Source organism: Hippichthys cyanospilos, chromosome 9 (genome assembly GCF_059441005.1).
Source record: "Hippichthys cyanospilos isolate Australia breed blue-spotted pipefish chromosome 9, RoL_Hcya_1.0, whole genome shotgun sequence".
Lineage (NCBI taxonomy): Eukaryota > Metazoa > Chordata > Actinopteri > Syngnathiformes > Syngnathidae > Hippichthys > Hippichthys cyanospilos.
This window is the reverse complement of record NC_142377.1, coordinates 13061795-13085375: the sequence shown is the minus strand read 5'-3', so window position 1 is coordinate 13085375 and position 23581 is coordinate 13061795. Positions and strand designations below refer to the sequence as shown.

Sequence of the window (23581 nt, the reverse complement as noted above, 5' to 3'; positions counted from 1 at the left end):
CTGATTTCTGTAGTCCTTAACAGTGAGTGAATCAATTTAAAAAACGATGGCGAGAACACCCATCCCCGTTGTGTAATTGTAATTGTTTATTTGTTGTTGGTTTTTTTTATCACTAAACAATACCAAATAAGCAACAATAATTGGTATATAATGTTTAAGTGAGGGGAAAGGTTTTTTAATACACTATAATGTGGAATAAAATTTTGTCCGAACATTAGAATAATCGATTGATAATTATCGGCTCAAATATTTGATAGAGGCAGACCTAGACTGAAGCCACTTCTATGTGGTTGTTTATCAATCTGCTAATCTACTAGGATAACACATAGTATCTGAAGGTAAAAACAAAACTTTTTTTTTCTCAAAGTCTTTTAGGTTGGATTAATATCAATTAATCACAGATATTATTTAGTTCAATTCTATATATTTTATAACCTGAAAGCACTGTTATTAAACCCATTTATGTACTCGCATATGGTGGCAAAAGATGAAAGGACATCTGATTTTCTATTTAATCAAATGGCTGCGGGTCATTGTTGTGTGAGAGCGACAGAGATCATAAGTGCTCTTAATGAATGAAAAGGGGGCGGGAACACTATGCTTGCAGGATTGAGGAAAGCTGCTCCTTTTAGAATGTTGCGCAATCACCTTCTCGTACCTTTGTTTACACACGGCTTAATCAGCGAATCAGTGTGTCGCGGGGCAGCTGGGAGTGTTTAAACAGAGCACGATGTGTTAAAAATTAAGAGCACCTCTGGGATTACGGCCGCTGACTCCCATAAACCTCAGAAATGCGGCACAATGGCCAAGTTTCCTTGGTGGAAATCAGATCTCCCTTTCCCTCCCAGCTTCTCCTTGAGTTTTCCCCTCACATTTTGTTCCCATTTTCTTCATTCCTTTTGTCGTTTTTGCTTCCACCTTTCCTGCAACTTTTGCTCAAAGTAAAACACTCCTCTGCAACCAGAGACAGATTTATTGCTTGGTTGTTTGTCAAAGCATTTTTTTTTTTAAACCAAAAATCTGCTGAGTCAGTCCCTGCCTTATCCAAGCTTTTCAGTCTCAGTTGGAGAAATGGAGACTTTGGTCTGCCTTCATCATCACAATGACCCAGCTGACCCCGAAAAACAAGCCAGTGCTTCTTGACCTGGGACCCCTGCCGCACCACTTGGCTGTTTGTGTTTGTTTGAGGACAGTTCTGGGGCGAGCAGTGCTCATGGCAGCTGTAAAAATATACGTCTTGTGGTTTGCCAAGTCCTCCTCTCCATTCCACTTTCTATCTGTTGCTCTCGCGCTGTTCGAATGGGAGCTAGCAGATATGAAAGAGCATTTAGATCTTGAACTTAAAGCTTCCTAATGGACTTCTCGAGTCATTGTTTCTCTTGATGTCGATCTAATGCTTTGCGTGCGTTTGGCGGCCCTTTTAAACCAGATTTTTCATCTTTTATGTTAAATCCTCATGTGGTTTGCATTAGGGCTGAACAATTAGTTGGATTCAAATTCACATGTAGTAGAATGCAATTTTCAAATGGCAAAGGCTGTAGGTGTGCAAAATAAAAGACAAGAAACTACTTCACTTCAGTCTCTTAATAGGCCACTTACTGATACTTTCAAATATGGCCAAGTATTGGTACTCGCCCAACTCTTAAATACTACTACTACTAATAATATTAATTCATTTCACTGAATGAGCAAGCTTTTCTTCTTTTCCATTTCATTAAAATATACAGGACAATTGGAAAAAAATAACTCCCTAAATTGAAATACTGATTTATTCATATGCTGTAATATTTTTCAATTTTTTTCGAGTTAGTTCCATGGTGTATGACCATGGTTTATATCCATGCCGATGCTGGGTCAGCGTGGTTTTACACAGTGTCATCGCATTGCAGATGTTGGAATAGCATAGAGCTATTGTTCAGCAGCATATTGCATCAGCCGCATGCAAAACAGACACAGAGTGACAATGGAGAAACGATGATAAGACAGAATCCTACATGGGCCTGTTTTTTTCAAAACCGCATCCACGCAGACCCTTCAACCTCTCTAAAAAAAACAACAAAAAAACTGACCTCTCAGTCCTCACTCATGTGAATAGCAGTTAACAAAAATAATAAAACAATAATTAAAAAAAAATGCTCACAATAGAACTCAACCCAAAAGGTTTCACGTTAAAATGACTCCCAAACATTCAACTTGTCAATCGCTACTACATCCGTGCTCTCGCAAGTGTCTTTGTGTTTCCTCCGCAATCATCAATTATGTGCCTATCTTGAAGCTGTCAGAAGAAAAATCCCTTTGGCACTTTTTGCAAGCAGCGAAGACCATTCTATTATGACTGGCTCTTATCACACCAAACTTATCCCCAACATCTGATTTACTCTTCACTGACAAGTTATCCACAAGCTCATATTCCCCTCTAGCTGATTTAGCTTTAATAGTCTTCATTATGAGAGGGCTCAAGGGCTGACTTTCACAGTATAAGTAATTTTGTCTTGATAAGAATGATTTATTGGATGATTATGACTTACATTTTTTTTTCCATCATGAAAAACATTTTTTATTTCGATCAGCTTTCCTCCTACGCTTGGATCATTTTCACCTATTCCAAAAGCAAGTATTGTTGATGAATGTTTGTTGCTTTTAAGGATTATGCAAAAGAAGTACACACCATCAATTTCCATGATACTTTATGGATGGCAGCACATGTACTGAGCAGGAAGCCATTATATTTTTCTACAGTTTTTATCCCTTTAGTGCTTTGAATCTTAATGCAACTGTACCCTTCAAACCAGAATATAAATGGTTTCTTCAGTCTATTCGTCAAAATGTCAGCTGTCATGTAATAGAAAAAATGAAAAGAAAAACCTCAAGTATTGATTCACTTTGAGGGAAAAAAATGTTTTTTCCACTTTATATTTTCACATTTATGTTATCGACTACCTCTTTTTTCATTGCACAGACTTGCCTATTCCCATTATATGGTCAGCAAGGTTATAACAGTTCACAAAAACGAATGACATAACTTAAATGTCGTCATAACATCCGCCAAGCACTGTGATTTTTCTTCGGGGAGGGGGTGAAGGAAGTGGCGCTATGAGGGGAAACACTTCCCCCTGAAACACTTCCTGTTGTAAGCAAACGCACGTTGTGTAAGTGTAATGTTGTGTAAAATAAATTACAAATAAATTAAAGCGACTATTCGACGATGGGAAAACTTAGTGACCTGTTTTTCTTTCACGCTCCCCTCGACAAATACATAACAAAGAATGAAACTAATACTAAAATGAACATATAGTGAATTAAAAAAAAAACTGAATGAAATAAAAACTTGGTCATACACTTTTCTGTGGCTCGCTTCTACTAATTTTAGGCAGGGACATTATAATATTTATAAACCTGTTCCAAACAATATAAGCAATGTTTGCCGATGATCACATTCCACCATAATGAGTACTTTATTGCAAACAGGATACAGTAGATAAACTGCATCTCCCTGGGAGATACTTAAATAGTACTTGGCTTGAAATGCTGTTTGGGGGAAGGAAGGAAGGAATAAAGAAGGAAGTCATCCAAGATCATTAATGTGGTCCAGAGCAGTGAAAATGGAGGTGTTGTCGTTCTTGTTTTGCTTCTCAAACTTTACATGCCTTAACGTCTCGAAAAATTCCGCGTGGAGCGTCGAATTCATTTTACCGTAAGCATCCTGCCTGATTGGCCTCACACTGACACGTGCAAGACGTTTGCCGACTTGACGCCGTCGGCTTGTCAACTCGTTTGTCAGTCGAGCAAACTTTCCCCGCCTAAACCCGAGAACGTAAACGGCTTGTGTTAAGAGGGTAACTGCTCGGCAATTTGATGGCTCATTTAGTTGCCTTCGACCTATGATCACGACCTCTCGCTTGCGCAAAGTATTTACAGCAACATCGCATGTTCAAGTTCTTTACAAGTCCACAGGAATGTAAGGACTAAAAATAAGTTTGTCTTTTTCTTGCACACACTCCCCCGTTCCGTTCCCTTCTCCCTGCAGATGTGGAGCAGATGGCCATCGACTGGCTCACCGGAAACTTCTACTTTGTGGATGACGTGGATGACAGGATCTTTGTGTGCGACAAAGATGGACAGACATGTGTCACCCTTCTGGACCAGGAGCTCTACAACCCCAAAGGCATAGCCTTGGATCCCACTATGGGGTCAGTGTGATGGCTTTTTCCTATGTGTGTGTGTATGTGTGTATATTTACGCAGAACAATGGTATATAGATGGGGTTTTTTTTTTAATTGCCTGCCTACAGCAACATCCTTGATTTTCAACAGACTTAACATGCCTGCATGTTTAGCACCAACATAATTCTAGAAAATGGGTGGATGGATAGGGATGGATTGATATTTTTAACATAACGCTGACAGAAAACATCAGAGTATAATATTTTTTTTAGGGGGAGGGGGGGGGGGGGTTTAGAGGTGCTGTGACGATTTCCTGCATGCCAGACAGACGAGGTAACTATAAATGCACTTGCCACAGATTTCTCTACTTTACATACTTTGGTTACTGCGGGTGTTTTGGGGAACGTAACCACCACGATAAGCAAGGGAAACCCGCGTCAAGTTTGATGTGATGGAAAGGAAAGCAGATGAGTGAGGATACCAGGAAAGTTGACAGATGTATTCCGACGGACTGACTGACTTTAAATGTTGACCTTTAAAACACAATGCAATCTAGGAAACATTTTTTTTTCTTGGCCACGTGAAACATTTACAAGGCCACTTGTCGCTCGGCCGAACCGATCGGGCACAAAAACCGCCACCTCACTGGACCTGCAAAATCGTCGCCGATAATGTTCCAAAGTCTTTGCTGCCGAGCCCCCCTCAATCGGGTTTGTCCCTTTCTCTCCCCAGAAAGGTATTCTTCACCGACTACGGTCAGATTCCCAAGGTGGAGCGGTGCGACATGGACGGCCAGAATCGGACCAAGCTCGTGGACAGTAAAATTGTCTTCCCCCATGGCATCACCTTGGATCTGGTCAGCAGGCTGGTGTACTGGGCCGACGCCTATCTGGACTACATCGAGGTTGTGGACTATGAAGGGAAGAATCGGCACACCATCATTCAAGGCCTGCTGGTAAGAGCATCCGACACAGTGATCGCCTCGACGTGTCTGCCGTCTGCCTGCTGAGGAATGGGCGCTGAAAAGATGGAGGGCATTTTCTTTTTCGTCGGAGCAGTTGATTAATCGTCTCTAATATCAAGGTGGTTAATGTTCCGTGCGGGTTGCTTCTGAAAGCCGTTACCATGACATTAACTGTGATCTGCGGGAAGTAATGGCTTTCATTTATAGTCAGTAAGCCTCGGGGCATAGACATGGACACGCAAACATAAGACCCATGCTGTGTGTGTGCGTGCGTGTGTGTGTGTGGTGTGTGCATGGATGCACCCACTCTTCTCAGTGTCCTTGAGCCCACGTAATGTAAGAAGCATGATAACATCGGAGTGAATTATTATCTTAAAATTAGACTCAACTAAAATATGGAGTGTCGAGTAGTTATAGGGAGAAATATATGGAAGAGGATTAGGGCCATTGAAGAAGGGGAAAAGAAAGCTTGGTAGGATTCTGACTTTGAACTCCGATTTATGACTTTATTATCAGATTTTTCCCTTTAAAGATTCTGACCTTAAAGTCCGAATTTTGACTTTAAACTGCGAGTTCTGACTATTCTCAGAACGGTCATTTTAAAGTCTGAATTCTGACTAATTAGGTGAAAGTCAGAACTCTGATTTATTTTAAAATAAAGATTCTGACTTTAAAATCAAGATACCGATTTATCTCAGAATTCGGATTTTCACTTTAGTGTCAAAACTGGCTTTCAAGTCAGAATTTTGAGCATTAATGGTTGGATTTATGACTTCAAAGTCATAATTATCACTTGAAAGTCAGACTTTAAAATGAGAATTCCAAGAATGAAGTGTGAATTTTCTCTTCAAAGTCAAAATTCCGACCAGCATTCTGAGCATAAAATCAAAATTCTGACTTTAAAGTGAGAATGCTGAGAATAATATCCGACTGCGAGAATTCGAACTAAACAACTGTGAGAATAACGTCAGAAAGAGTTAAATGTCAGAATTCTCCCAACTCTTTTTTTTTTTTTCCTCATTCATTGGTCCTAATCCTCTTCCTTGGCAATAGGAATATTTCCATTGGACTATTTATTAGGCACACCCAAACAATGAAAGAAAATCCACTTCCGTGTCCTTGTATCTATAATGACTTACTTGATTTATGACACCACCACATTGGTTGATGACATTTTTCATTTGCCATTATTTGCCATTATTTTTGCATAAGCATAACCAAAATCGTGTTATACTAAAACTGATAATACGATGACTTCATTAGCATTAAGTTGAACGAATTCCACATTTATACTTCTGAAATCAGCATTGGTTTTGTCTAGAACCTAATGTTGTGGCCAAGCTGTGAATTTGAAAGCTTGTCTAGTTCTCTATGTGGACTCCACAGAGGGTAATTTGGGATGAATAGAAGTAGAAAAAGTGATGTCCTTAAAATAATGGCTTTGCAGTCACCATAGCAGCACCATGTTTTTCAACCTGTGATAAGTCTGTGCGTCTTTCAGATCACCCTGCTCGAGGTGTGTGCTTGGCCGCATCGTTAATTAACCAGTTTTCTCCTAAGCATTCCGTTCCTACCTCGGAAGAGGAGCTGTCCATCATTTCTATGTTGTTAGAAGAACAAAAAACTAAGCTTTCATTTGTGGCTCAACTTCGACAGTTTTTGTTACTGAACCACTTTTCCGCATGACATGCTTGAGTTTAGACGGTTTCTATGGCAACACTACCTCTGCCACATGCTTACTTTGCCAGCAAATGATCTTTTATACAAAGATTATAAATGTGTCTATGAAGGACGTCAAGTAGATATGTGATGTTTTTGTGGTCTTTTCTCTCTAATGTGCTGTTTTTTTTTTTTTAAAAGACGTACAGCGTTACATCACATCAACTGGATTTTTATTCAGCGCACGACACCGAACACCGTGCTAGAACATGAGATACTGACAAACGCTTGTCAAATATTCTCTCGGTATTATTAAAAACAATCATGCAAAAACAAAATAATACCAGAAGAGTGAAATTCTTTCCTTGTAGTCAAACGTTTTCATTGGTTGTGAAAATACCTCTTATTATGGCTATTGAATATACCTATTAAATACTCAAAAGATTAAGGCAAAAATCAGTTTTGCTCGCTTTTAATTGGATTCCTTGTTTTCCTATTACAGTTACCCATTAACATTGCTAGTTGTGGCGTTTTAAATTTCAAACATCCTCAGCTGCAGCAGTCATTTAATGAGCACTGAGCATCGTGCTTGCTTAAACTAAAGCTTGCTTGAAAAATATTCATCTTTCTGCTGATGAAAAGTGACAAATAATCCAATGTCTTGCGAAAGGAAATAACTGGACGTTTCCAGAAAGTTAACTACAGTCATTTGTGTATGACTCAGAAAGCAAATGGCTTCTATCTGATAGAGGCGTATTAAGGAAAGATTCTGGCAGATGCATTATGCAAGAGAGCAGCCACTGATGACGAGCTTCTGGTATCCCCAGAGTTCAAAAAACCTCTTGATGCAGGGACCTCCAAATGTTCGCATTGATGCATAAAGCTGTCTTTCAGCCACCCTGAACAAATCTCACAAGGAGAAACATTTGCAATACGCCCCCCAAATACATCTGGGCTGGCTTCGTTTTGCAGCAAGCTAATTTACTGTCTACATCTGATGCCTTCTTGGAATTGTGGAACGTTATGTGATTGTATATTTACTTCACAACCTTTTTTTCAATTGTTTGCTTTTCATGGCCACACAGGATGTGGGAAGCTGAAACACAAATGCTACATGAAGAAGCTTCATGACAATTTCAAACTGTACTAACCTTCTGAATTTTTCTTGTGTTTTATCTTGAAAACCCTCAACTGTTTCATCCCTATACTGAGTAACACATAACTCCATATCAAAGCTGTTTCCGTGCAGTGCTGTCCCTCTGTGTTGTAATTGTAGTCTCATGAGATACGAGTTTAATAATTATCTGCACTGGTATTAGTTATTTTCCAGCTGAATTATGAATGTATGCATGAGAGTTTCTATACTGTTTGTTGACTTGTACGGCTACATGTGCTGCTGTACCATTTTTGTGTTCAAACATGCTTTCTTAACATTTAAGACCTCAAAGCACCAAACTCCAGTCCTCAAGGACCTTTGTCCCGCATGTTTTCCAAGTTTCTCATTGCAACACACCTGATTCACATAATCGGGATCATTATGAGGCTCCTGGAGAGCTCGTTGATGAGCTAATCATTTTATTCATGTGTGCCAAACTTGGAAAACATGCAAGACACAAGCCCACGGGGACAGGAGTTAAACACTTTCGAGCCTTGCAAATGTTTGTGACAATTTGTGTATTGTAACTACGATACTATTACATCACTATGCAGAAAAATCATCTTTAAACTTAGAACATTTAGCATAAACATAACTTTGAGTTACCATTTGGTGAGAGGTGGCAAAGCTTTTTTTTATGCGGTGTTAAAATGAGGTAACAGTAATAAACACATTCTGTCTTTATTTCTTTTCCAAGATCGAGCATCTGTACGGGCTGACTGTGTTTGAAAACTACTTGTATGCCACCAACTCGGACAATGCCAACATGCAACCCAAGACCAGCGTGATAAGGATCAATCGATTCAATAGCCCAGACTACCAAGTGGTGACGCGCGTTGACAAAGGAGGCGCGCTGCACGTTTATCATCAGAGACGCCAGCCACCTGGTACACACCGCTTTTTGTCACATACAACGGCGTGTGTGTGTGAAAGCAGTGACTTTTTTTTAATCACACATTTTCACTCCTGTGTAGTGCGAAGCCATGCGTGCGAGGTGGACCAGTTTGGAAAAGCAGGAGGGTGCTCGGACATCTGTCTTCTGGGAAATGGGCACAAGACTCGCACGTGCAGGTGTCGGTCCGGATTCAGCCTGGGAAGCGATGGCAAGTCTTGCAAAAGTAAGTGGATTGTATTCACTGGTGTGTGAAGGACGTTGTGACTGACCTTCTGCGAACCTAACTCATAGGAATGAAAAACGTAGCCATTTTCAAAAGTAAAAAGTTAAGTTAGTCAAGAGATTAAAAAATTCTGAGAATAATCAATTAGGATCTCGAATTAATTCATCTAGTTACTCTCATTTTAATCTCAGCTAAAATTTTCTGAGCGTAAACATCAGCAAGATTTGATTTTTTTGTTTTTAGCTACATTGTGTCATTGTTAGTGTGTTAGTGCTGATCTGTTTGTACTTGAGTTTGGAAATCAAAATAAAAGGGCAACCTGGTGTTCCAGAGATGCTAGTCTGCCTCCTGTTTTTGTGAAATTTGTAAGGACTTTCTCAGTGCCTATGAGGTAGCTTGGGTCGTTCCAAGTACATTTTTGACAAATCCTTACACTTTACAGGATTATTGACCAATACAGAGCAAACGCCCCAATGGATTTTGAAGGTTATTCAACTCAACATTTTTTAAGTAGTTGGTTTTCATTCATTTGTCCTCAATAAAAAAGAAGCTTTAAAAAGATGATGGTCACTGTTACAATGTCCCTTGACCTAATTGCTACTCCAGTGCCGGCCAATCTGTCCTTTTATTAATAGATCTGTTTTTATTTTTATTAAAGACAAACATTTATAAACCTATTTATCTCCTTCCAAGGTCAGACTGGCTATGAAAATGTTTTCAACGATTGCACTGATGAATAGTCTCTCAAACGCTTCATAAAGCTTCCTCAAGAGACACAATTGCGCACCACCTGCTCTTCATTTCTCATCATACAAAAACGGATCTAATTTCCCCATTTGTTCTAACCGGCAGATGTGTTTTCCCACTTTAATCCTTGTTTTGCTCCAGAGCCTGAGCATGAGCTCTTCCTAGTCTACGGTAAGGGTCGCCCGGGGGTCATCAGAGGCATGGACATGAACGCCAAGGTGCCGGATGAATACATGATCCCCATTGAGAATCTGATGAAGCCAAGAGCTCTGGATTTTCACGCCGAAAGCGAGTTCATTTACTTTGCCGATGCCACCAGTTATATCATCGGGCGGCAGAAGATTGATGGGACCGAGAGAGATACCATTCTGAAAGAAGGTACAATATTACTACTCCAGGTCAAAACAGGTCACACAAGCAGCACATGAGACCTGAGGAATTATGATTTTTTTTTTTTTTCCTCCAGGAATCCACACGGTGGAGGGAATCGCCGTGGACTGGATGGCAGACAACTTATACTGGACAGATGACGGGCCCAAAAAAACCATCAGCGTGGCTCGGCTAGAGAAAGCCTCCCAAACTCGCAAGACCCTCATTGACGATAAAATGACTCACCCTCGCGCAATCGTGGTGGACCCTCTCCATGGGTAAGTGAGACGGAAGCAGAACGACGTAATCCACCGGATGTTTTCATAACGTGCTCCCTTAAAGTGTCCCTTAATGACGTCGTCTTTGACCTCTTGTTTAGAACAATTTAGGCGCGCCTACATATTATGTAGCCTGAACTGCCTGTGTGTATGTTGAATTACGCTATACCCAGAACGTTGCTTAAATGAAAAAAGGCCCTGCTTCAAGGTTTGGAAATTCCTGCTGGAAATGATAACCATGTAATGCGGAACTGGTGGTAGCTCCACCATCGGTGCTGCTGTTTGGCATGATTTATTATTATGTTTTTTTGTGGTCATGGAAAGCCCTTTGAGGTAATGACGGGCCATTATCTCATTTAGTCTGCTCACTTACAATCATCTTTCATCATCTTGTTATCCTTAATAATAACTACAAGGCTACTCATAGAGCTCCACCAAGGCTGTTGTTAATTTGAATCAGCTCTGTACAAGTGCACGGTGCATTTACCTGGCTTTTGTCACTAAGCATTCTGCATTGTTCATTGAGAAATAGCACAAAATGATAAACAAATGTGCTCTCAATATTGATCATTATGAGAGACAAATTGCTAGTTGCTCATATTGAATCTGTTTTCTTCTCATTTGATAATGTCACTGCCATTTTGTTTTTCACTTAATGACTGTCATCAGCGTGTTACGTGGTGTATTAAATGCTCTGTAAATTCTTTTGGATTCTTCTGATACCTTTAAACAATGAGGTCCTCTTGTGCTGTAAAATGTGACTACAAAAAGCTTACTTGAAGGTCCATGTTTTTTTAGTTAATCTCACTGCATTAAAGTGTTGTGTGCCAACATACAATTAAGTCTAAAAACAGTTGGGTTAGAAATAACCCAAATATAGGTTACAAAGGCCCACCCCAATATCTGACCCAACCTTATGAGTTATTTTGCACAAAACCATCTGAAGGATGTTTTGAATTAAAAAAAGCCAGAACGTTGGGTCAAATTGGCCCAAATATTGGGTCGCTTCTTTTTTTGATGCATAGTTGGGTTACTTTTTTATTTTTTTAGAGTTCTAACATGATTTGTTAATTCAAAACAGCCACATTATCCGTTAAAGGTCTGCACACTATTGCAACCACATAATCTCAGATGTCTAGTAAAAGTTTCTTTTTCAGTTGAATTTATAGGTTATAGGATAAACAAATTAAAACAAAAAATCACAAATATTTCAACAGGTGTGACGTTTTGTTTTCTTGATGTGTTGGACAGCTATTCTGTGACTTAGGAACACGCATCCGGGTTTGTCTCTCACGCTGTCATACAAAGCATAATCTGCCTCAGTCTTATTACCATGATCTCCCGGGCTCTCTCTTGAGAAATACGTGTTTGAAAATATACACACACTCGCTGGTTTGCGGCCGTGATGTGTGTTGACGGCGCTACCCGAGGGAAAGGCACTAGCCTGCACTAATGCCTGAAATCCATCGGGCTGCGGGAGAAAAGGCAGCAAGAAGAGACATTTGCAGGAGAAAGGAAAATGAAGACAGATGGGGGAAGGAAATACAGTGTATGAGCAAAAGTATTGAAACAGAGTTTTGTGATCAATTCATTGTTCAGGGGGCTCCATTAAAGCTTTTTGTGTTGATTTTTTTTCAGCATTATATGGGAACTGTGTACAATGCAACGTGCATCTTTGGAGGAATAAAATATGAGGGATGATTACGAAGTGAGATAGTTTTCATCAACCCCATCAAATGAGTGCCTGTCTTCTGTCTTGTCAAGGTGGATGTACTGGACAGATTGGGAGGAGGATCCCAAGGAGAGCAAACGTGGAAAAATTGAACGCGCTTGGATGGACGGCTCCAACAGGAACGTTTTCCTCACCAGTAAAACGGTGCTGTGGCCTAACGGCCTGAGCCTGGACATCCCACAAGGAATCCTTTACTGGGTGGACGCCTACTACGATCGCATCGAGATGGTTTACCTCAACACCTCAGAACGCAAGGTCAGGAATGGACGCCGTTACCATAAGTGGAAGCTTTAGCCTAGCTTAACTTTCACACTGGTATGTTTTCACCATGTGTGAGAAAATAACTCTAAACGGAGGTACATATTTTTAGGGGCATGTTTGAATATCATGTATTTAGTTTTTTTTTTCTTTTTAGCCACTTTAATGAAAACAGTTTTAAACTGTAATTGCTTATAATATATATTAATCCTTTGGGCACTTGAGTTTCTAGATATATAAGATATACTGTAAGTATACTGTGAGGTATTTTTCAGCCTATAAGCCGCAGCAGCAAATATTGAGCAAAAAAAAAACCAAACAATTTCTGTCATGCATAAGCTGACCTGGACTCTAAAGCACAGATAATAACATCAGATATAGGGTATATGGCAGCTTTAACGTTTTTTTAATTGCTTCAATCTCTCTCTCTCTCTCTCTCTCTCTCTCTCTCTCTCTCTCACTCTTTATATATATATATATATATATATATATATATATATATATATATATATATATATATATATATATATATATATATATATATAAATAAAATTTGCACATCACAAGTTTTTATGCAAGATTGTATTCAATTAATACAGACATTTTACATTTTTAATAATAGATTTTTAAAACTATTTTCCTGCACAGCTATTGATTCACATCCTTTCAGTTCTATTTAGTACTTGTTCCCTAAATTGACATCTTGAACAGATACACACCTTTGCTAATGACAATGTGCCTAAAACTAAACAAAATAAAAGCCAACAACGACTTGCAAGGGAAACGCTCTAACACAATTTTGCAATATTTTGCCTCATGTTCCAATTCATTTGCTCTTAATTTGTAGGCAAATGTGTACCATTCCAGTTATGGCATTAACAATAATAAAATTTGATTAAAATCTTGCATACCCTCTTAAAATCTTCTCCTACCCCCATTTGAGAACCAGTGTCTCGCACAAAATTTAGGAATATGACTTACTGTACATCCAGAAGTCTATTTGTCTTCATGAAGAGAATACAGCTCAGTCAAGCCTTTTATTCGCAGGTGTCCTAATGGTTGTGCAGTAATGAACCCCAAAATGTTAACTGCCTAGATTTCTAGCGTCATTAGTTGGAAACAGGCAGAAGTTAGAGGAAAGGTCGTTACTGTCACATTTTATCCTCTTCTCCCGTTTTTTTCTCACATGCAAAGACGGTGTATGAGGGCCAGGAGCTGAACCACGCTTTTGGTCTCTGCCACTATAAACACTTTTTGTTCTGGAACGAGTACCGCAGTGGCAGCATATACAAGTTGGACACCACCACAAGCGTTGCCACCCTGCTGCGCAGTGAAAGGCCACCCATTTTTGAGATACGCATGTATGATGCTCAGCAACAGCAAGGTAACGCACGTCTCGCATGCAAGACTTATCTTGTGTCCATTGTCTGTTTTCTCAGTGATTTTTACAGTCTTTATGCCCCCTCCCATTTTTCATCTCCAGGTTCTAATGCGTGCCGTGTGCACAACGGAGGCTGCACCAGCCTGTGCTTGGCCATACCAGGGGGAAGGCAATGTGCCTGTGCGGAAGACCAAATACTCGACCCCACTGACAACACCAGCTGCAAAGGCAAGGATCAACTTTATGCCTAAATGATATAGGAGATCAGTGATGGCAGTAAAGAAAAGTACCTTCATTGAATGGTCATAGCTTAAGTACATCCACAGAATTGAATGTACTTCATTATAGTACACAAACATATTTTCAATGATATATATTTATATTCTGATTACTATTATTTAATAGAATATGAATCAAGCAGCAAAATCCTGTCATTTTTTCCGGGCCGTGACCTGAAGACTTCACAGTGCTAAAGGCACAGTCATTGAGCTCCTTTTTTTTGAGTTTGGTCATGTGACATTCGTAAGCTGACTCGTGATTGGTTGTTGCCTGAGCTCTGAGCAACTGTGATGTCATCAAAAGTAAACTGGATCAAAAATGGGTGTTTTTTCTTGCTTAAATCATTTGCTACAAACAGATGGAGCATATAACTGTCAAGAAAATGTTGTTGACTTCCACTTTAAGCATGATGACTTTTGAAAGCACAGCACTAAAGTTCCAGACTAGTATTTAAATTAAATTAAAGAGTAATTATTAAACCTGTCATCGCCGAAAATCCCTGATTTCAGCAGTTGTTTTTTAATCACAAAAAAAAGATAAACAGTAGTTGGTTAATAAAATTAGTTGGGAAAACAAATCTTTTGTACTACACTTCACTGAAAAAAAAAAGTCCAATTACTCCATTAATGAATAGAAAAAATTCAGCTAAAAATATTCAATATTTGAAACCTTTTCGTTGGTTTTCTCTACATTTTGTTAATTCATCCCCTTTTTTGTCATCCGTAGCCAACCCATCTTACGTGCCGCCTCCTCAGTGTCAGGCCGCAGAGTTCGCCTGTAAGAATAATCGCTGCATCCAGGAGCGCTGGAAGTGCGACGGCGACAACGACTGCCTGGACAACAGCGACGAGGCTCCCGAGCTGTGCCGTGAGTTAGCGTCCACCGCATGCACAGATACTGTCAACCATCTTTTGCTGTTGCCTCAAATTATAATTGATCTAAATGAGTGTGGACCTTCTTATGAAGTCTTTCTGTCTACATTGTGTGTGTCTTTTACACTCATTTGCATATCTCTCCAGCCTGCCTCTCACCATTTTTTTTCTTCTTATCCAGACCAGCACACTTGCCCCCTTGACAGGTTTAAGTGCCAGAACAATCGCTGCATTCCCGTGCGCTGGTTGTGTGACGGCGACAACGACTGCGGCAACGACGAGGATGAATCCAACACCACCTGTTCTGGTATTCAGACGAATAAGACACCTTAACCATCTTCTGTGCGGTTCCTGTTGTGATCATGTGTGGCCTTTCAGCTCGCACATGCCCTCCCAATCAGTACTCGTGTGCCAGCGGGCGCTGCATCCCCATCTCCTGGACGTGCGACTTGGATGACGACTGTGGAGATCGTTCAGATGAGCCTGCCTCTTGCGGTGGGTCAACATTACCCCCTTCCTTACTGCCCGCCTAAGCTGCCCTTTTAACTCTTTGAGTGCCGAGCGTTATCGAAAAAAGAAACCTCAAGAGTGACTAGTATGTTTAGCATTTTCACTCATCTTATGATGTTTCACTCATCATGTGAAAGATTGATTTCCATTCCTGAATTACGAGTATGTAATATATGTGTCACACAGGGAATCGTCCTACTTAAACAAGTACTGTACTTCCTAAAAGGCACAGGTGAAAGAATACACGTGAACAAAATTGTTGGTACCCTTTTGTTAAAGTGAAAATTCACAATGTTCACGGAAATAACTAGAAATGATGGTCTTTTCGAGTATTGACAAGCCACAGACACTTTGGGAAAATGACTTTGGAACAGGTGGGCCTCAATTGAAGCACTTTGGCAAAGGAACAAAGCAGCTTCTGTGACATGACAGGAATTGTATGAATAGTTTGTTTCTAAAATGCGATTATTTCTTTTTGTATCCACAGCCTACCCGACGTGCTTCCCCCTCACCCAGTTTACCTGCAACAATGGCCGTTGCATCAACATAAATTGGCGCTGTGATAACGGTGAGTGTCATTTCCAGATTTTTCCGTCCGCCTGTCCGACATTTCCATGTTTGAGCACTAGTCTTATCCCCACGTGTCCTCCTTTGTGTCACGATACAAATGTGTGTTTTCTTTCCTATCTGTTGGTTTTCTAGTTCTGTGCTTTTCGCCCATTCTGGTGTCTTCCGTTGGTTCTGTCTTTCAGAAAAGGATTGTGGTGACGGCTCTGATGAATTGCATTGTCCAAACTTGGCCGGTTAGTGCATAGATCAACATGCACCGCAGCAGCCAAGACGCTTGCCCAGCTCGTAGATTAGCCCGGCAGGCTAACAAACACTTAAAAGGCTGCTTGGCTCTAAAAACATGGCCACACGCTGATGCCAATATCGCTGCTACTGCTGCGCAAAGGTTCCGAGCTAAATTAGATTGAGCAAATTGCAAACCTATTATCGAGTCAAGAAAAGATAGCGAAAATCTAATTGGATATTTTAGAACGACAGGTCAGACGATAAAAAGGAGCGCCTCGGCATAATTAATTTTCTTCTCCCTCACGCCTATCAAGTTAGATTCTGTCATGATAAACGTTATAAAGGACAGGTTTGTATGGGGTCTAAACTGCTTATCGTGCTCTGCTGCCAAGCTCAATGTACCAACGCTGGGTACATTCCCTCATGGTGCATGGTCTGATCTATGCAGTTTCTGTCATTATTAAAACTCATCATTCATATTTTGTTCAACACCATCTGTTTGCTGTGTGTGTGTTTCTTGCACCTTCCCAAAAATATTAAACAAACAAACAAAAACAATTGAACATTATATCCTCCTGAGATCCCTGTGTGTGTCCACGTTAGTGGGCATTTGTTTCTACAATAAAACCCAAAACAATGTCCAAAATATCATGTGATGACACTGTCAAGAAATGTGTCTGGATTTCAGCGGGTCAAGGAAAGAGATCCATGCCGAGCTTCCACTTCTTTCATGAGACTACGGGCGAGTCAAAAACAGCCCTAAAAAGGAAGATGAAAGACATCACACGTCAATGGCGTGTCATAAACTCTAATTTCAAAATAAACACATCAAATAAAACATGCTTGACAATACAATAGCTGCAGTATGCTTTAATTTTGAAGTTGGCCTTCTGGAAGGCAGAGTGGCTAGTTTGATTCTGGCTAGTTTGAGTCTTCATGACTCAACTTTTATTGTTTATGCATCACCAAGTCATCACCTCACCGGCATTAAAAAAAAAAAAAATGTTCAATCGCTGATTTAGGATGCGAAGAAACTGCCATTTACTGCCAGAAACTGCCAGTACGCTGCCATTATATATGACACAAGTCTCCAGTGTTAGCGCTAGCTGCTAACTATTTGGTGCATTTAAACGCCGTTGGTCACTCCTAATTCAGACAGAAAAAAGCATGTAAATGCATTAAACTTTAAAAAGTGACTGTTTAAACAAAGTGGGCTTCCTATCAATACATAAAAACGTTAAATGAGAATATGGCATGAAAAGACTGATATTTTATCTTAATTACAATATGGTCCATCTAATCATTTTTGTTTACAGTCCCTAAATGAATAAACTAGGCTTCTGTCGGCCCTTGTCTTATGTAATTATTATAACATTTATTGCAAAATCGTGGAGCATATTAATATTTGTCCCCTTTAAACAAGTGTTAAAACACAGTAATATACTAGGCAGCATTATTTCATTTTCATCATTCATTCACGTTATAGTCCAATTGTTGATTGGCTGTCGCGAGATGGCATACAAAGAACGTTTTTTTTCCCCCTTTCCGTGTTTCGGCCTTTGCCTAAGCGTTTTTTTTTTTTTATTTTCGGTTTTCAGGCTTGGTTAAACATTTTCATTTCGCGCGCTTAGTAGAAAACATCCTGGCATTTCCGATGATGTCTCATGTGATTGAATGAGATGCGCTTAGCTGTGCGGGGACAAAATAGAAATCGCAACAAAACACATAGGCTGGGTCTCAGGATGACAAACGTTTAAAATAGTCAAACCCCTCCCCTTCGAAGGATTGCACAACAGGTGGTGGACGACGCTTATGGTTGTAAGTTTTGTGACATCGAATGTTCCTTTCAGATAACGACTGCGGGGACAACAGTGACGAGGCGGGCTGCAGTCACTCCTGCTCCAGTGCTCAGTTCAAGTGCAACAGCGGCCGATGCATCCCCGATTATTGGACCTGTGACGGGGATAATGACTGCGGGGACTACAGCGACGAAACTCACGCAAACTGCACAAATCAGGGTCAGCAGCTCAAACTGTGTAAAGGGGAGACCCTTGGGGATGGACACTACTGATGGCCAGAAAGAAGGCTAATGGGATGATGAATTGCGCAATGAGATTACCGCACGTTGCTATCCAATTTACCAAGGCTTTATTCGGCATTATCCTTTCTTCATTTGAAGGCTTATAGGCTTCAGATGAATTGCTAATCAAAACAAAAAGTGAATCTTGTTTGGCGTAGATGGGCTATCATTACTTCTCAGTCTCCATATTGCTTGTGAAATATAGTCCAATCAGACTTCTTTATCTCATCCGCGCTTAAGCAGCGCTGTCAAACTCATTATTGTTATGACACTTGGTTATGGTTTACCTTTGCTCTTTTCATAATCATATGGGTTCTCTAAGGAAGTGATTCTCAATCTTTTTTCAATGATGTACCCCTTCATAGAAGAATTTTCATTCGACCAGCAAAAAGTGTTTCTACCGTTGGCACTGAGAAGTGCAACAATAAGCAGTAATGCCAGAGATGTATGAATAATGAAAGCACCACTTTGGGGGGAAATTTTGATGAGCAAATAGCATTCAAATGTGGTTTAATTTTTTTTTTTTTAAAGTCAAATTTTAAACCTTTGTTTGTAGTGCTATTTCTATGCGTATTTAGCAACTACAGAAGATAAATTGTTTAAGATAATTAGTTTTATTTCTGGGCTGTCTGAAAGTTGCAATTACAGTACTTACAACATTTTGCAAAAGAGTCACACTAACACAATTGTCCTTTGTGTTCCAATTAATTTGCTCTTAATTTGAAAAGAAAAATGGACTTTTCATGTCACAACATTAAAAGAAAAAAAAAATCAATAAGGTTTGCTGATACCAGCACTTACACCTTGAAATGTCTTAATGTGCCCCCGGGGGTTCCTGTACCGCTATTTGAGAACCGCTGCTCCAAGGCAAAATGACTGTGAAAACCACAAATGTGTGGTAACCAAATTGTTACAAAATAATTAAAATTTCCCTCTTGGCTGTCACATACTGTTATTAGTATTAGCAAGTCATGAATACTGTACACAATTTTTCAGTTTATACTCAGAAAAATTGTTTCAAACTTTCCTTTTTTGTTACAAGGCGTTTTTAGTACAGTACAGTACCGTGGTTTCATAAAATTCTAACATTTTTATGTCCGTTTTATAGTTTAGATTAGTGGTATTTCATTAAAATAAGCTAATCTAAATCACTGTTCCTAATAAATAAAATACAGTCTGATTCTGAACAAAGTAGATGCATCAAGGAATGTCTAAATTAAGTGTTTGCTTCCTGCACTCAGTGTCATTTTTTTTTTTTTTTTAATTTATAACAGTCAAAACTGTAGCCTTGGGCGATGGCTGCACTTTAGAGCAGCATTCATCATGGCAGCCAGCCATGAATGGCAATGGAGTCTTCCTCATAACCGCTTGCCATTTTAACATGATATGCCTCAAGTGTGCATCACATACTACAGATGGAATGTGTTCTTTGGAGTTTTTAATACTGACAAGCATAATTGGTTATTATTGTACGCCTGTGCTTGTTTGGAATTATTGTGCCGTTGTGAGGGGGTGGTTGCTATCCCAGTGGGTTTTTTTTTTTTCCACTCTGATTCTTGTTCGGTGCTTGCCAGAGTTTGTACGTATTTACACGATAGGAAGTAGCACGCATAACCTTGGATTTGAACAGTCCCAGATGGAAAATGTATCCCGCTGCTGACGACCAATTGGCTTCTTGAGAAAATCAGTGTTATATAAACATGCCGCTTTATCACTTTTATTATGCAGAGATATAAACACATATAAACAAAATACGCCATTGTCCAATTCTTTTAATGATGAAACAAGGGCCGTCTGGTGTTGGATTTAAAAAACACCTTGTCTGAGCTGCAGGCTCTTGGTCGGAATGAGATGAAGATGTGAGATGAGCGTTACCGCCGTTCACGCGTCTCCTTTTCTCTGCAGCCACCCGTCCACCTGGCGGCTGCCACACGGATGAGTTCCAGTGTCGCATGGACGGCCTGTGCATTCCCCTGCGTTGGCGCTGCGACGGGGATACCGACTGCATGGACCTTAGCGACGAGAAGAACTGCGAGGGTGTCACGCACATGTGCGACCCGGCAGTCAAGTTCGGCTGCAGGGACTCTGGTGAGGAGTCTGAAGTTACTTCAGATGATTTGCCAGGCATGATTTGCTCCACCAGTGACACTGTCATCTCTTTGTAGCGCGGTGCATCAGCAAAGCCTGGATGTGCGACGGAGACAGCGACTGTGAGGACAATTCGGACGAGGAAAACTGCGAGGCGCTGGTGTGTAAACTGTCACACCACGTGTGCGCCAATGACTCCACCATCTGCCTGCCTGCAGAAAAACTTTGTGACGGCACAGAACACTGTCCAGATGGCTCTGATGAGAAGCTCTGTGGTAAGCACCAACAGAATGAAGGATTTGTTATGGTGCCGAAAACATGAAAACAACAAGTGCAATACAGCATCTTTGTACCCCAAAAGGGGCACATTTTCGAATAGGGGTAAACAAATATGGAAAAAAATATAATTGTGAGGTTTTTTTTTCTCCCCATTCAAAAATGTGATTGTGATTTGATTTGAAATTTTTCTCAATGTCCTTCTTGAATATATTTAGGGCTGTAGCTATCCAGTATTTTTGGGTTTACTTTCTTAGTGAAAAACTGTTGTACTCAGAAACATCCATCCATCCATTCTCTAGAGCTGCTTATCTTCACCAGGGTCACTGGCTTGCGGGTGCCTATCCCAGCTGTCTACAGGCAGTAAGCGGGGGACACCCTGAACTGGTTGCTAGCCAATTGCTGGAGCTCACAGAAACAAACAAGCATTCCCACACCAAATCAGACCTAAAGAAAATATATATTGTCCAATACACCTGCCCTGCATGTTTTTGGAATGTGAGAGGAAGCCCAGAAAGAACCCACGCGGGCTTGGGGAGAACATGTAAACTCCACACAGGAAGCCGGAGGCAGCTGGAATTTAACTCGGGACTTTGAACTGTGAGGCGGACGTGCTAACCACTCTTCCACTGAGCCGTCCTACACAGAAATGCAGTGGACCGAAGACTTTTCAATTTAATTATGAATGACCAACTTGAACTTTTTTTTTTTTTTTTATAATCAACACGCTTTGCTCTCTAGAAATAATTTCAACTAGATCCCTTTCCATCTTTGGTCTAAAAGACAAATTTGTGGGCTGAAACGGCACGTTTGAATCAGCATGCTTTGTTAAAATGTGATCAGTAGGAACGGCAACGATGTCTTTATGATCTCTTTTAAGTGTTCTTCTGCCATGTCATTAATTTCTGATTACAAAGTTTTTTGAGTGTGCACAACTTTAATAAGTTGTACGGTTGGTTGAAACATAAAGTGGCTTGAATGGAACTAATTTTCTTGCCCTATTGTCCCTTTTTTCTTATTTTTTCCTCTTTGTTTTTTTTTTCCTTAGACCTGTGTTCCCTGGACAACGGCCACTGCAGCCATAATTGCAGCGTGGCCCCTGGTGAGGGTGTGATTTGCTCTTGCCCACTGGGCATGGAGCTGCGTTCAGACAACAAGACCTGTCAGATTCAGAGCTTTTGTGCCAAACACCTCAAGTGCAGTCAGCGCTGCCTACAGGACAAGTTCAGTGTGAAATGTTCTTGCTACGACGGATGGGAACTAGAGCCCGATATGGAGAACTGCAAGAGCACCGGTAAGAAAAACTAAGCTTAAAACGTTCCTGGAATGTTAAAGAAGAGCAGTTGAACATTCGCTTGATGAATGACGCAGAACTGGAAGGAATGAAAGACGTTGAAGTAGCTCTTTTCAAGCCTAGCTAAAAATGACGTTAAAAATGAATACTGAGTTACACAAGCCCACTTGAGACAAGGGTAAGATACAAAGAACCACAAATACGTACTATTAAGCACTGAAAATGAGTGAAGATGCTTTTGTGTCTTATCACTTTGAATCAGCTTTAAATTCGATTATCTCGTTAAAGTGTAGTCGCCTTCAAACACATTTCTCATGATGAACAATCCTGCGATTCACTGCCAGACTTTTCATTCATCCTGTTGCTTGTCTAACTGCCTGCCAGACACAAACACCCTTGTTTATTTATGCTGTGGTACAACCAGCCAGGATTTGAGCATTTTTCTTCCAACGGACAGTTCGCCCGTAGGTGCGGGGCTGCTTTTTAGGAAGTCACGCTGAAAAGTAGCCCTGCTGAGACTTAATCGTTTTGCCATCTGGTCGACTGTGTCCTTTAAAAATGTGCCCTGTGACTTTTATACTCCATTTCCACAGATCCTTTTAAACCCTTTATCATTTTCTCAAATCGCCACGAGATACGCCGCATTGATCTCAATAAGGGAGAGTTCAGCGTGCTGGTGCCCGGTCTAAGGAACACAATCGCTTTGGATTTCCATCTCAGCCAGAGTGCCCTCTATTGGACCGACGTTGTCGAGGATAAGATCTATCGTGGGAAGCTATCTGAGAATGGGGGTGAGATTTTTGCTGTCTTGAAATTGAAGTTTCGTCTTTGATATGATTGAGTCTGAAGCGATGCCGTGGCAAAAAGCAGCGGAATAATAGATCTTCAAATTTCTAGTGTTTTTATTCAGAAAGTAATGCATATAAGACAATGAAAGGTTATCACTGACCTCGTGTACATTGTCATAGACTTTCCTTGTTAAGTTACTGTTTTTGTTTTGTTTTGTTGATTTATACATTCTTAAAAATTAAAAAAAGCAAGAAACACATCATGTATAGAGAGATGAAAACCTGTTATCAAAAACTCCACCTAAAGAAAATAATTAATTAGAATAATCACAAGAGTAATATCGATAATGCAGTGTAAGCATCAGCAATCACATTTTCTACCTAATTCAATTATTACTGAAACGTTATGATAAAGTAAAATAAATTTGTGTTGAAAACATAAGTCAGTCAAGCCTCTACAATAAATCTCTTTTATCTCATTCTACATAGATAGAGACAAATAATCATTTATTATGTAATTGTGTTTCATAATTTTCCATGGTATCATGGAAAAAGCAATATTTGATTTTTTTTTTTTTTTCTTCAGATTGGATTAGACTTGAAAGGTGTGTAGAAGTGTAGCTTTTTGTGTGTTGATGTCACACAAAACTAGTGTTTTCGAATTTTCTCTGACCTTTCTCCTGACAACCTCTGGTTGGATTTTCACTCAAATACATAACTGAAATAATAACTGATATATATAAAAATACAAGATATATATAAAAATAAACGAGC

The 23581-nt window shown here is 40.0% G+C and overlaps 1 protein-coding gene across 2 annotated transcripts in view; it reads left to right on the top strand.

Moving 5' to 3' along the window:
* The window catches only part of LOC148418945 (low-density lipoprotein receptor-related protein 1-like), a 109806-nt gene that overhangs the window by 41718 nt on the left and 44507 nt on the right, over nt 1-23581 (top strand). For both annotated transcript variants that reach the window (XM_088424297.1, XM_088424296.1), the window contains exons 7-24: nt 4028-4190; nt 4896-5118; nt 8640-8829; nt 8917-9060; nt 9949-10185; nt 10274-10454; nt 12219-12441; nt 13639-13828; nt 13928-14053; nt 14831-14971; nt 15158-15283; nt 15355-15471; nt 15974-16054; nt 18132-18299; nt 20267-20449; nt 20527-20724; nt 21774-22019; nt 22613-22810. In XM_088424297.1, coding sequence (XP_088280423.1) covers nt 4028-4190; nt 4896-5118; nt 8640-8829; nt 8917-9060; nt 9949-10185; nt 10274-10454; nt 12219-12441; nt 13639-13828; nt 13928-14053; nt 14831-14971; nt 15158-15283; nt 15355-15471; nt 15974-16054; nt 18132-18299; nt 20267-20449; nt 20527-20724; nt 21774-22019; nt 22613-22810 — 3135 coding nt within the window. The remainder of the gene's footprint in view (nt 1-4027; nt 4191-4895; nt 5119-8639; nt 8830-8916; nt 9061-9948; nt 10186-10273; nt 10455-12218; nt 12442-13638; nt 13829-13927; nt 14054-14830; nt 14972-15157; nt 15284-15354; nt 15472-15973; nt 16055-18131; nt 18300-20266; nt 20450-20526; nt 20725-21773; nt 22020-22612; nt 22811-23581) is intronic.